This window comes from Xyrauchen texanus, chromosome 43, assembly GCF_025860055.1.
Source record: "Xyrauchen texanus isolate HMW12.3.18 chromosome 43, RBS_HiC_50CHRs, whole genome shotgun sequence".
Taxonomy (NCBI): Eukaryota; Metazoa; Chordata; class Actinopteri; order Cypriniformes; family Catostomidae; genus Xyrauchen; species Xyrauchen texanus.
The window spans coordinates 5868696-5883550 of NC_068318.1; the positions used below are offsets into that span (position 1 = coordinate 5868696).

A 14855-nucleotide genomic window follows, 5' to 3' on the forward strand; every position below is an offset into this window, starting at 1 on the left:
ATTTTTTCAAAAAAGCGACTAGCGACAAATCTAGCGACTTTTTGGACAAACCTTAGCAACTTTCCAAATTCCAAATATCGCCAGTACTGCAAGCGTCTTACTTCCCCGCTGCGTCTGCTCTGTTCAGTGAGCGGCTGATAGCAGCAGCACATTCCGTTGACTGCACGCCAGCGGACATAGACATGAATGAGCTGCGCATGTGCACGCTGTGTTAGCAGGAACGAATCAGTGATCACATAGCAGCTGCCTTCTCCTTTGTTTTAATTCAAAACATTTAATTTGACCGTTTTTCGGCTATATACTTATATAAAAACAGAATGAGCACGGTTTAGGGGAGATAACCGTTATTATAAACTAAAGTAGGCTACAGTACCGACAAATTAGGCAGAATGCAAATACGACGCGATGACGTCATTAATATGCTAATGACGCATGACGTCATCTGGTGACGTTTAGCTACTTTTCGAGCAGGCTTTAGCTACTTTCCATTGAAAATAGTTGGCAACACTGACCCAGACCGCACGTCAGTGCATAGTTGCATACCTCCAGACCTTTGAGTCTTCGGTATGGCTGGAAGGTTGTATATTTCATGAAAATGTCTCAAGTGACTCCTGCAATGCAAATTTCAAGCTTTAAACTACTGTAAAATCACTTTGTACTCATGTCATTGAATATAAAACTGACAAAGTCCATGCTCTTGGTTTATTGTGGAATGTTTTTGTTTATATCTGCTTTTAAAGTTTAAATTCACGCTCTTAAATGTAGCAATGTGTACCACTGTTTTTGTCAAGATGATGATTAACTTAAATAAATAATATATTCTATTGTGGAAAGACTGATTGGCCTGTAATAATATTGTGTGAAAGGGCGGAGGGCGGGACCGGGTGTGTATAATCACGACCCGGCCCCGCCCTCCGCCCTATCACATATTGTAAATCAAGCATTTAGAGGAATGTTCCGGGTTCAGTACAAGTTGAGCTGAATCGAAAGCATTCATGGAATAAGATTACTACAAAATATTTTCAACTCTTCGTTTTTATTGAAAGATTAAAGCTAAAATCTGTGTTACACGTACAGTGGAAGTGAATGGGGCCAGTCTATTCATTAAAATACATTTTAAAAAGTATAGCCACTAGACGAAAATAATATGTGAACACGATTTTAGCATGATAAATCGCTCAGGTTATCGGTATAAAGTTAGATTTGATATTACAACTTCGTCGTCATAACAACACAACACTGATAAACCCGCAATTTTAACATACTAAAAGCATATCAGAGCTCCTAACTCTACCACACTAGAATCACGTTAACATGTATGTTTAAATCTTGTGGCTATACTTCTGAAACAGTGTTTTTATGGACTTTGTTATGTCTTTTGTTAACGAGAAACAAATTGATTTTTTTGTAGTAATCAACCTTTTACTACAAATGCTGTTGATTGATCTTAACTTGGATTGAACCCGGAACATTCCTTTAAAAGGATAGTACCCAAAAAGTTAAATTGTCATAATTTACTCATACTCACCCTCATGTTGTTTCAAATCCATACTTTCTTCTGTGGAACCAGAAGGAGATGTTTTCAAGAATGGTATTGCTGCTCAAAAAATATAAAAAGGCAAAATAGTCCATACGACTCGTCATTATTTTAACTTTTAGTCGTTATTCACTTAAAATCTTCCTTTTCGCTGTAGCTCTAAAATCAAACATGCCATAAGATGATATGCGTCAGGTTTGATGCCAGTGACTTATTGAGAAAAATAAGTGTGTAGTAAACGGATTAGGTTTTTCAGGTGAATATTAGATGGAGGTTTTAATGAGTAAAAAGTACCTCCCTAAGCTAAAACTTTAAACTAAACCTGACCAACACGGTCCTTAAAACAAATGAGAGGTAATCAAAACAGACATCCTTCACTAAGCCAACACCTAAACCTAACCGATAGTATCCTAAAAGCAAATGTGAAATGAAAAGCATTCATGTCACTCCTACTTTAGTCCTGTGTGTCAGCATCAAGATTAGAACCTCACTCAATTTTTATAGGCCATTCATTTTTTATCAGGAACACCACAAGTGTGACAAACTTATTTAATTTGGTACAATATAAAAGCATTTCAAAATAAACTTTCTGGTTCAACATTAAAGCACACTACTGTGATAAATAGTACAGAATGAGAGAGTGAGTAAATGATGACACAATTATCACTAATACTGGTTCATACTGGTATTCCTTTAATCATTGAAGAAATGACAGACTTGAAGTCCATACACTTTAATGCATCCATTGTATTTTTCAATGGTTTACATGAGTGTAGCAAAATACTGTAATATGAAATTAATATGAAATGGCCAACACTCTGTGTGCGTTATAAACAATAAATTAATAGCTCTGTATACAAATGAATTCTAAATGATTTGGGGTTTCTACTAATCATTTTACTCAACGCAAAAATGCATGAGAGCTTCTCATTAGTGAATTACACAACTACACAAGCTCTAGAAAACCAAATGGCAAAAAAATTCAAAACACACACAAAAATAAATTCAGGAAAAGTTCATCATCCAACACTTAAATTATTCTTTAGTGTGCACACTTCAATGATATTTCTGGTTATGCATGAAATGGTGAATTCACTTGCATCCAGAGACAGCCTACAGCTGATAACTGGAAATGTGGTAAAACGTGTAAAGTCTTCATCAATTCCATATTTAACATGTCTCACCCTCTTGGTTTCTTTTCTTAGCTTGACTTTCTCCATCATTCCATCTGTAAAACAAAAAATGAGAATATTAATCATGTTTTAAAAGACAACATCTCATTAAATGTAAAGGAAACCCAATTCTTTAAAATTTCAATAAGCAAACAAGAAATTACTTTCAAATAGAATCATAGTAGCAATAATTAAATTCCGTTAGCTAAAAAACTTGAAAGTGAAATAGACATGTTTACAAATTCATAACTCATAAAATTAATGCAAAACCTTCAATTGAATGAAAATTAAAGTATAAAAGAAAAACATTACAAGCAACATTCCCCATAGACCATATGTTCTTTCCAAGATTCCGAAAAGTAAAAAAACAAAACAAAGAGAATTTGTTAGATAAAATTAACAATGTTTACAAGTGAAGCTTTTTCCACCGCTGTCAGTAGAAAAATCAAACAATACAAATATTTAAAAAAAGCACTTCTCCAGCACAGCTGCATCCAAGTACAAAATGGCTTTTAGCTCATGGACTACAGGAAATTACAGCTACAAATAAGAAAAAGCAAGCATTACAGGTAAGATTAAAAGTGCATATATTAACACTGGAGAAAGTCCAGAGAAAGTGACCAGTTAATTAATTTTTTCCGGCTCTTGTCATATTTTACCATTACTTGATGGTGCCTGAAAAAAATGGCATAACATTATAATATATTATTACATTAAACCAATTCCAAGAAGATTTCAGAGGAACATCAAAAGGATAGTTCACCCCAAAAATGACAATTATGGCATCATTTACCCACTATCATGTCATTCCATGCCGTATGTCTTCAGTAGAACAGAAAGAGAGAAATTCTGAACACTCTTCTGGTCACTTGTTTTCACGCAATTACAATAAATGGGGACTCAAGTATTCAAGTTACAAAAAAGATGCAAAAAGACCATAAAAGTGGTCCATACGAATCGTGCACTTTGCGTGAGAAAAATTCCTAAACAAATTATTTAGACTAGGGATTTAACACGTTAATTAAGTGCAATTAATTATATAATAATTAATGCATTCAAAAATAAATACAATTAATCATGCCCCCTGATCTTTACGTAAATTCCATAAAAAATAAAACAACAATTTTCCTACTATAGGAGCAATTTATAGGAGCAAGTGTTGAGTAAGTTACTAAAAAATAAAAATTCAAAACAAATTCCTACTGTAAAATTGCAGACTTTAGTAATGTGATCACATTTTATGTAGTCGGTAATTCATTTTAAGTTACTTTCTAAAAAACCTTTCACAGAAAATTATTTTAGTTTTTCCGCTCAATCAACCCTTCAGCTGTCACAAAATGCAACTAGATACTTAACGTAATTCATGTTCAACTGATTTACACACACACACAGTTTATTTTTAAATGTGTAACCCCAGTAAAATAATTAAAAGTAATTACCTTATTTGAAAGTCAGTAAATGCAATCTAATTTCAAGATTTTGAAATGTTATGTGCAATATATATATATATATATATATATATACACACACACACACACACACACACATGCCTAATTGTGTGTGTGTATATATATATATATATATATATATATATATATTTATATTACACATAACATTTCAAAAATCTTGAAATTAGATTGCATTTACTGACTACACACACATGCCTAATTGCAAATTTTACATCCTTTTTTAGCTTGAAATTTTGGAATTTCTCTTTTTATGTACCATGGAAGAAAGTCATACTTACATGTTTGGAATAATGAGTGAATAATGACAGAATTACAATTTTTAGGTAAACTACCCCTTTAAAAATAAAAAGATAAAAGCTTGAAGTGTCCTTTTTATGTTTTTTTGTTGCTGTAGTTGTTGTAGTACAATTCGTATACAGGATGTTGGAAGACCATACCAAATGGGAGCATTCGAGAGCGTACGTCTCTCGTACCCTGTCCGCAATGAGCGGGCGTGAGACAATCGGGAAGTCAGCTCACGGCCTGCAAGGAAGTCCCCGCTGGCAGGTACAAACAAGGTATATGTCAGAGTTAGGAGACAACATTCTTCGGTTTTCTTTGGTTGTAAATCCATATTTTCTGATACCCATTTAGCAGTACTGTACCTGTTAATTTTTACAGTTACAAAATGACAAGAAACAGCCAAAAGCCAGCTGTTACATTATTGCCAAAAGACCGAAGTCTCTATGTTACCACTAATGTAAAGCACTTCAGGGTGCTGTGAAACTTTAAAGAAAAACAAAAATTAAGCAATGTACATTACAAAAAGATCAAATAGTGCTTTATAAACTAAGAATGGCTTGCGGTGAGCAATGCAATGACGTACCTGCGTGTTTCTGGTAGCGTTTAAACATTAGTAAGGCTTGTAACTGTTTTGATGGCCACCACGGCGTGGGGATTTGCCGTAACCACTCTGCTGATCTAGAGATGGGAGCACAAAACAGACACAATGCAAATGTCGACGGTTAAAAATGGTGGTGTACAGTTGCCTGAGAATATGTCTGAGAAAGACGAATTAAAAGAACCCATGTATGATTACAGAATATGTAAGAATACACCCTCAGAATGGAATTAATGAGCCAATTTCAAAAGATAAATCTCGTAGTTTGACGTGATACTTGTGAGATACTTACGTTAATTGTATTCAAACATTTTGCAAAATACTGTATTCTGAAAATATGGTGAGAGACAAAATCTGTGGAGTGAATGTTTGAAAATTGTTTTATTCTTTTTTTAAATGGGCCAGTGGTCATTTTTGCATGGCCTATACATTTACATGTTCAGTTACTGTCCAATGGATTCAAAGGCACTTTGACAAATGTGTTTTCCAGACATCCCTTTCTATTTAGCACCATCGTTATTATAATACATATGTACAATATAGCTCTGTGCAAGCAAGCCTTCCCTGTAAGACATAAGCAATTGCAGCAATAATCTAGAGGTTGGTCTCAAAGCGCAAGGCATATATAATACAAGCATGTGCATTCTGCTCTCATAATTTAGTGCACAACTGTCATTGTCCAGGTACAGTACCAACAATCCACGACACAATATATCCTTAGTTTTTTTCATCTGCGTTCACAAACAGTATTACATACTGCTGTAGTCACCATATCCGTAGTAGTTGTTGTAACCAGAGTAATCATAGCCCCCGTATCCACCATAGCCTTGATTGTTGTAGCCATAGTTTCCATAATTTCCATAACCTTGATTCCAGTAATTTCCGTATCCCTGGTTCCAATTCTGATTGGGACCTGAAATTAGATACCATATTTATTTTACAAAACTCAACAGCTGAGGTGATCACAAGTGAATATATAAAAGGATGTTTTATTTGTTTTGAGATGGAATTAGCTGAAAATATTCTGATTATAAAATTACAGGTTAACCCCCCCAAAAAAGTTCCATTTAAAAATAAAAATTTATAAAATATGCCACAAAAATCTTCAATTTTGTTAAATGTGACATGTCAAAATCAAATAAACAACATTTAGAATCAGATACTTTAGTCATTTTTTTAGCTCCATATGCGTTGAAATTCATAATATTCAGAGTTATTCAAAACTGATTTGAGAATCTCTTTTAAAAGTCCAATTCAATTCCTAAATTTGAATTGATGTACCAATTGAGATTCAAATTTGATGAAAAGCAGAATTGAATTCAAAGAAATTAATGTATGTGTGACATTTACAGCACTAATAATTACATTTTTGATACACGTTTATTAAATAACACAGTTATAGCTCAATATTTTATATAATCGATATATAATACAATTTTAATTATACATCAATATTTATTTTATAATGTTATCTGGAAAAAAATTGTTATCTGAAAAAAAAAAAAAAAACACTGTAGTGCTGTATGACAAAATTAAACTGCTTTGATGGTGGTGTTAATTGTTTTGGCAGAACTGAATTTTTTTTCAGAAAATTCCATTCAGAAAATGTATTCCACATATTAAGAGAATATATACATTAATGCATTAATAAATCAGTTCAAAATACTGGTTTTGTTTTTGAGGCCTTTGATGGATTAGATCCTTTACATTTACAGAATGAAACAATCCTTTTGCTCCTGTCCACATTGTTAGGTCCAGTACTGCAAACTTGCTTGCTGTACCTAAATTTAGACTGTCTACCTTTGGTGGTAGAGCTTTAAGCATTGCTGCACCAAAACTTTGGAACAAACTGCCTCAAAATCTATGTGAAATTATATATCTCCAAATCTTTAAAACCCAATTAAAATGTATTATCAATCTGTTTTTTCCAATGAATGATTCATGCAATGCTGTTGACTCTGTATTACACTTTTTTTGTTTTACTTTGTACATTTATTTCTACTTTTGTCCATGCTTTGTGAAGTGTCCTTGGGTACTTGAAAGGCACTATATAAAATAAAAAGATTATTATAATTAAAATAAGTTTTGATTTATTGATTATTGGAAATTAATGATGTCATTATTCATGTTTATCACAAAAAAAATTGGACTAATGAAGTTCATCTGTTGTGTGATTTTTAGGGCTGGGTATCGTTCAAAAATTTCCGATACCGGAAACCTTGGGGCTGAGGGATTAGTGAATATTCTTGCTTTATTGATTTTGCTTTGAAAATTTTATAATTTATTTAAAAAAAGAAAAACTTACATCAAATACACTTCTAAATTCAAACTGCACTCCAAACGATACAAAAAAGCAAATAATTAAATAATAAAGTGATAAAATAATATATATATATATATATATATATATATATATATATATATATATACACACACACACACATACGCAACCACCTTTCCTTTACCTTCAGGCAAGAATCCGTCTAAACATGCAGGCGGAAAATTACTTACACAAATGAAGACATAAAAACAATTATAAATGTAAAAATACTAATTATAATGATGAGAATAATCACTGAAATATAAATCATGGTTCGAGGTGAATGTGTTTTTGTATTATTTTATATAGTTTGTATTATTTTATGTTGCGAGTTGCATTCACAATAAACTGCTGTGTGGAAATAAAGTGAACTGAACTCAAAGCACCTCCTGAGCTGAGATGTCTGAGGTCATTTGCAGCACTCAAAAACAGAAAGAATCGGAAGGCAGAAACAAAGTGTGAGATCCTTAGAAGCGTGTGTTCCACGAGACTGCACGCCTCTGTATCAGCGCGTCATATATGCCCATATACGGCTGTTCTGTCATCTGTACATAATAATATAATAAAGAGTGTTTCTTCAAACGTGTGTCTTTGTGTCTACGGGCAAATTATTTGTAATATTAATTTGATAATAATAATAATAATTATTATTATTTAACAGATTAATGGGAAAACGAGTCAAATATCATCATGACATGATCAAAGACATCAGCTATTGGCGATCACTCTGACCATCATCGATCGTCTGTTTGCTCAACCCGAATGTACATTTCTCTCTATAAATTAACAAAATGTTCAGACAGTCTCTTGCTGATTTTTCCGACACATTCAGAATCATTACCGCTATTCCCGCTGTCAATGCGGCTCACTTTGTGTGCGCTTGTAAAAATTATATTTTAAAGGCTCTTTATTACATTTTAGTATTTCTCTGCAATGTAGAACAGTGTTAGTACTGATAACATTCTTTCTCAGCCCTGGAACTCAAACCATTTTCTGCTACTAGTGTTTTTCCTTGATGCCTAAACACAGTCAATCACCGGCACTTTTAGATTTGGGCACATCTAACATGCTACATGCTTATTACTGACGCTGATGAGATTAACCCCTTAGGTATCGAAATTTGATACCGAACAACAAGACATTTTTCGATACTCGATTGTTTAGAGGCAATTCGGTCAGTGCCTAAAATGTATCGAACTCGATACCCAGCCCTAGTGACTACATTTCTTTGAATTGTAATTCATTAAATTCATTACAGTCATTCCAATTCTAATTCAACATGAAACATTGTCAAGTCAATTCAATTCAAATTCCTCCTCGTGAAATGAAAGAAAGCCAATTCTTAAATTCGGAACTCTGGTCAACCCAGATAATAGGGAACGATGTGCTATTAATTACTAGGTTATATACATTTTTATTTTAGATTTGGATTATATATATTGGGATATATTTGAAATGAAATCGAGTATAATCGTCATGTGGTACCTCCTCTCCCTCTGGATCTGAAGGAGTATCCTCCTCTCCCGCCCCACTGCTGCTGTAATTGGTACTGCTCCTTTGACATGGCCACCTTTATCTCACACTGCACACATAACAAATACCAGTTACAAAACCATTACATTCAGAGAAGCATTTTCAAGTGAATCTCATGAACCTGTCAAGACTATGTCTAGGTCATATAAATATGAAGCTATTTACTTTCTATTTAAGTTGACAGACTTTTTAGACTACTATTAAAAGTTATGTTAGATGTATGAAGACGTATGACATTTTAAAATTAATTGAGGCTTATCAATATAGCACTTTTCAAAAAATATATAGTTCCAAAGAAGTTTTACCAAGAATATTGCCTTAAAATAAGAGCAATATTCAGTGAGCAAGCTAAAGTTAACATATGCAAGGAGAACCACCCTAAAATTATTCACACTGGAAACTATTCTGGAAAGTATGTATGTTGCAAGAAAGAAGAGATGAACTCTTAGAAATGAATAGAGAAATGCTGATTTTAAAAGTGTGCAGATTTGTTTTTATTTCTTTCTGTCAAATTGATAGCTCACCCAAAAATGAAAAAAATCTTAATAATTTTATAATTAAAAATAAAATTTAATTATAATTTTTAGAAGAAAATTTCAGCTCTGTAGGTCTATACAATGTTAGTTAATGGGTGCCAAAATGTTGCCACTTGAAAAGTCACATAAAGGCATCATAAAAGTAATCCATACGACTTCAGTGTTCTAATCCATATTTTCAGAAGTGATATTATAGGTATGGGTGAGAAACAGATAAAAATTTAAGCAAATGCTTTGCTTGAAATTCTTCTCCCTACCCAGTAAGGGGCAATGTGTATGAAGAATGTGAATCAACAAAAACACAAAAAGAAGAATGTGAAAGTGAAGATTGACTGAGGAGGGAGAATTTATAGTACAATATTGATCTGTTTCTCATCCATACCCATCTTATCACTTCAGAAGAAAGATTACTTTTATACTGATTTGTATGATTTTTGGAGCTTCAAAATTTTGGCACCAATTCACTTGCATTGTGAGGACCAACAGAGCTGAGAAAGTCTTCTAAAAATCTTAATTTGTGTTCTGCTGAAGACAGAAAGTCATACATATATGGGATATCATGAGAGTGAGTAAATGAGATAATTTTCATTTTTGGGTGAACTTTCCCTTTAATAAGTACAATAGCAAAATTAAGTAAAATAAGTCAAATTAATCAACTCATAATATGTGAGCAGTCTCAAACAGTAATGTCAAAATCATTAAACATGAACTTCTTTGATTTTTTTTCCTCATTTACTATACTTTTTTCCCCCTTATGGCCCTCTGAGAGTCTCCGCACCCCAGTTTGAAAACCCCTTCTTTAAACGACTTTTACTGTTTTATTTAGCATTTTATATACTATTAAAAAAATATGCTCATAAAGTTCCACAATCAAGATTCAAAACCCTTTTTTACATGTGTTTACTTGACAGTTCTATACAATTACGTATTTATCATGCCTCTCATTTCAGTCTAACCAGCAAATGGATGTCCCATTCCATTTTGCGCTGCCCGCGCTACTCCTGCCAACAATACAAATAAATGTTTTAGAATGTTTGCTTTGACATGTCCAGTGTAGATGGCCTCAAGCCGTTGCGTCGCATCAACAGACACACCCGGTGTAGAATTAGTTAAGAAAACTTGGCAACCATGAAAAGCCTACAGTTAGGAAAAAATAATATTACTTGGTGGAAGAATATTCTATTCTGATATATTTTACTCATGACTAAAAACACCGCTTCCCATGGTAAAAACACCCTGCCTCTTGTGGCGTGTGGCGTATGGCTTAGTAAATGAGTCCTTTAGGGATCTGACCATCCTGCATTAAGACTATTCTACTAATGTTAGCAGTGTCTTTGTCATTATGAGGCATTTTAAGTGTATAAATAAAAAAACATGTTGGAAAAGTTCCAATACATCTCAATTATTGAGATTTTGCATAAAGTTATTATCGTTTTAACCGTTAAAATGTATCATTAAACGCATCATAATGTCAAAAACCAGGTAGTCTGCGCAAGACCCTACCTTGCTCAGACCGATGTTATGGTACTTCTTCTCCATAATTTTCTTCACTGGTTCCTCCTCTTTAAACGTAATGAAACAGAACCCTCGTCTTTTATTTGTCTTATTCTCCATTGGCAGTTCAATGGATTCCACCTAGGCAAAATCCACACATGACATACAAATAAAAAAATAAATAATTGTAATTTTATTTTATGTATAAAAATGTATCGAATATACTCTCTCAATACCTCTCCAAAAGCATCAAAGTACTCTCTGATCTTCTCTTCTGGAGTATCTGGGGAAAGACCTCCAACAAATACCTTCCTCACAGGCTCTTTGGACTTCATGGCTTTTGCTTTCTTAGGGTCAATTACTTTTCCATTCAGTTTGTGCTCCTTTTGGATGATCACCTTTGACAGGGAACAAATGCATCAAGATTGAATCAGTCAATGACTCTTGCATCTCTGGAGCAAGTCTATGATCCCTTAAAATGCTGCCTACGAAGGGTGCTCACTGGGTATCACAACAGAGCTGATGTGTTGTGATATTTTGCATTATTGCTCTTTGGACAGTCTGCACAGATACCTTTTCAACACTTTCAGCATCTTTAAACAGAACAAAGCCAAATCCTCTGGACCGACCCGTCAAAGGATCCAGTTTTAAAGTGCAATCGACCACCTCGCCATATTTGGAGAAGTAGTCCTTCAGGTCTTTCTTGGTTGTGTCCCAACTTAACCCTCCGACGAACATTTTCCTGTAAACAAAGAGATGGACGTGAGAACTGATACTAGCAGGTGATGTCAGTGTGAATCACAGAACATCTCATGTTCCAGGCTCTTATCACAGGCTGGTTTATTATATTTGCATAAAGCTTTTTGATTTCTTGTAAACGGATGTTTCTTTCGAGTAGCAGAAAATTCCAACATCAATACAGAGAAACAAACCTCATCATAGTTTTAAGAATTAAATGTAAAAAAATTAAAACTTTCGTAACCCCTTAAATTGAGTCTTTTTCAATCAAATGTACTGATAAAGGGACATACCTGTTAATCGAAATAAACCCAGATATTAAAATGTACTTGCTGATAGACAAGACTTATTCATGTCTCTCAAGACGCCACCTTGCCATTAAGATTTGCACTTATAATATCTGATTTTGAGTAGTTGACATGAAATGGCATGTGATATGTTATACAATTGTGACCACCTACAGGACCTCAAATACAAATGTCAAAAAAACTTTAACCTGAATTCCTTGGCTGTGTCTCCTTTGGAAGGAGTGACCTCCTTTAAACAAGCCTCGTTTAAACGAGATGGGCTTCGTAGGACAAATGGAAACGGAATATAACATGGTTGCTATGCCAGCACCCACTCTTTAACAAGCGTGAGCGCTTTGAGTGAGAAGGGAACGAAGTCCCTTTAGAAGGGAATGCATGAGGTACATTTTAGGAGAGTTATAATGGATGTAAAGAGAAAAGAAAATTTATTTTACATGTGTACTTGTTTTTTTTAGACATTTCCGTTTAAGCAATGAATTGTTGGTTGTGAGTGCCCACGAAGGATACACCTCATGCATCCTCCGAATTCCCGTGAAAGGTCGCATTCGAAGTGTCCTTCTCGCTTTTTTTTTTAAGTCATCTTTATTGCCAAAAAAGGATACAATTCACAAGTGACTTATCAAAATACACATAACAATTTTCAAACATAATATGTAAACAAAATACAAGAATTTTGCCAGGGGAAGCTTATAGGTAATTAAAACGAAAAAAGGACCATATGTTGACAGTTTTAACTGCCTTTTTGTTGTTGGAGCCAGAAATCAAATTAATATAATGTACAACTTCATGGAGAAAAAGCACAAAATTAGTTTTTTTAGTGCTGAATTTACATTTATGAATGTGAAATTTTGCCAACAGAATTAATAAATTTATAATGAAATACATCTTTTCTTTACTTTGCCTTCTATAAAAGCAAAATATAACATTCTCCCACAATAAGGCAAAGTTTTTATAAATATGGTCAATGATGAATCTGCTGACGTTTTGCCAAAATGTCCTGGTGTGTGAGCAATGCCAAAAGAGGTGCAAAACAGTTTCTGGGGGGACTTCACAAAAAGAACAGTTTTATTGATGTCTCTTTTAAATTTAGCCATGTAATGATTAGCAGGGTAGTATCTGTGAATCATTCTGAACGACACTTCCTTCACCTTGTTTACTATCAGGTATCTGTGAGGAATCATCCAAACTTTTTTCCAATCAATGTAATTTACAAAAAAGTGTCCTTCTCTCTTTTCTGAAACAAGACAGCCTCGATGACGTATGTATGCGGCCAACAAATGTGACCTCCGGAGTGCGCAGCCTTCCAAAGAGACACACTCGCTGTGAATGTTATGAGGCAACAAACCTTTTATTTCATCTGCATTTATGATAGAAAACGTGCCGCATAACTAACACATACATTTGACAAATAAACCCATCAACTATTTTAATCCACAGGGAGCTTTCACGGACGTTCATGACATTTGACAAACTTGTATTTGACAGGCAAATGTGTTTGGCAACGACGGAGGATCTGAGGTTACGTGAATATTCATGAATCACTCATGAATATTAATTAATCAAGCCCTTCAATGCACCTTTAAAGATACATTTGCACGATTTTCATACTGTTCGTTTCAAACGTAGCTTTAATATTGATTTATAATTAAAAAGAGATTTTAGACAATTATTTAAAATAATGTTCCAGGTTCCGTGCAAGTTAAGTGTAATTGATAGTATTTGTTCCATAATGCTGAATAGTACTAAAATATTTTGACACGTCCATATTGATCGCATATACATAAACTACCAGTATAATGTCTGAATCAAATGGTATGTTTTGCGGTCACCATGTAAACAATGGAAGTGAATGGGGTCAGTCCATAAACATTGCAATACAGACTTTCCACAAATATAGTGAAAAGATGTCATCATTATACATGTATAACATGATTTTAGTGTGTTAAAATCGCTTATCTTATGTGTAGTTATATGCTAATATTTCAAATTCGTTGTCATGATGCTGTAACGGCAGTAAACCATGTGCCGAATTTATCACACGAAAATCCTGTAGAACATGGACTTAACACTAAAACCATTTAAAACTGTATAACGATTGTTTTGTGGTTAACGTTTGAAACCGTGTGTATTTTAACGTGTATAAACCGGCTCCATTCACTTCCATTGTAAGTGGCTTGAATGAACCTTGTTAATTAAACTTGGACTCTAGAGATGCCAAACTGAGCAAATATTAAACTAATGATCAAATTACTCCACTAGTGTTAAGAATTTTTCTCTAGATCGAGTTATTGCAGTCACCGTAACTCACCCCTCATCTTCCTCATTTTTACTGGCATCTATCTTTGAGCCCTCCGTCTCTCCCAGTCCCTTATCAACAGAGCCAACGACCTCCGGGATCTGCTCTTCACTCGGAGCCTCTCCGTCATCTTCCTCCATCTTCCTCATCATCATCGCATCTTCGCCCAGAGTCTGCTCCTCCGACATATTTGATCAACTACCGGCAAAAAAAACAGCGAATATAGAGGACTTCTTTCGATGGAAAACTTTTTCGGATATAATTAATATGAACCGAGTATTAAATCAAGTCGATTTGTAATAATCGCGTTCCTTTCCGTTTATTCAAAGGCTGCCGATATAGTGAGGATTCCATTCACAAAATGGCGGCGGGGGCGGAAGTTTGACGCTATGATGTCATCAACAGTACTGACGCTACTCGTGCGCTCATTGGCTGCATTTCAAAGCATTCTGCGCTAGCAAACCAGACAGCATTTTGGCCGCTTTTAAACCATCATTAAAAACTGAAACATGTACCTTAAAGTAATCTGTACGAATCCACTAATAAACAAATTATTATTTGTATTTATACCC

At 34.1% G+C, this 14855-nt stretch overlaps 1 protein-coding gene across 8 annotated transcripts; it reads right to left on the bottom strand.

Moving 5' to 3' along the window:
- Positions 1-956: 956 nt before the first annotated feature.
- LOC127635531 (heterogeneous nuclear ribonucleoprotein D0-like) lies at positions 957-14768 on the bottom strand. 8 transcript variants are annotated; one of them, XR_007969484.1, is made up of 9 exons: positions 14296-14768; positions 11515-11683; positions 11178-11339; positions 10951-11082; positions 8864-8960; positions 5816-5971; positions 5044-5138; positions 4616-4717; positions 1718-2765 (listed from the first exon to the last, which is right to left on the bottom strand). XR_007969484.1 is itself a non-coding variant. In XM_052115616.1 (8 exons), exons 1-7 carry the CDS (start codon positions 14469-14471, stop codon positions 5071-5073), a joined length of 960 nt encoding a protein of 319 aa, XP_051971576.1. In that variant the 5' UTR covers positions 14472-14768; the 3' UTR covers positions 1685-4717; positions 5044-5070. The 8 variants fall into 8 exon arrangements, 6 of the variants coding, with proteins under 6 accessions (XP_051971578.1, XP_051971575.1, XP_051971576.1 ...); XM_052115616.1 differs by having other exon boundaries at positions 1685-4717; XM_052115620.1 differs by having other exon boundaries at positions 1692-4717; positions 5828-5971.
- Positions 14769-14855: the final 87 nt, after the last annotated feature.

Bases quoted from the DNA above. Each gene is read 5' to 3' on its own strand.
- LOC127635531 (XM_052115615.1), bottom strand. From the start codon at position 14,471: ATGTCGGAGGAGCAGACTCTGGGCGAAGATGCGATGATGATGAGGAAG. The intron at 11,684-14,295 runs GTGAGTTACGGT...CTTTGTTTACAG, and splicing joins AAAAATGAGGAAGATGAGGG to GAAAATGTTCGTCGGAGGGT. The intron at 11,340-11,514 runs GTATCTGTGCAG...TCCCTGTCAAAG, and splicing joins ATGCTGAAAGTGTTGAAAAG to GTGATCATCCAAAAGGAGCA.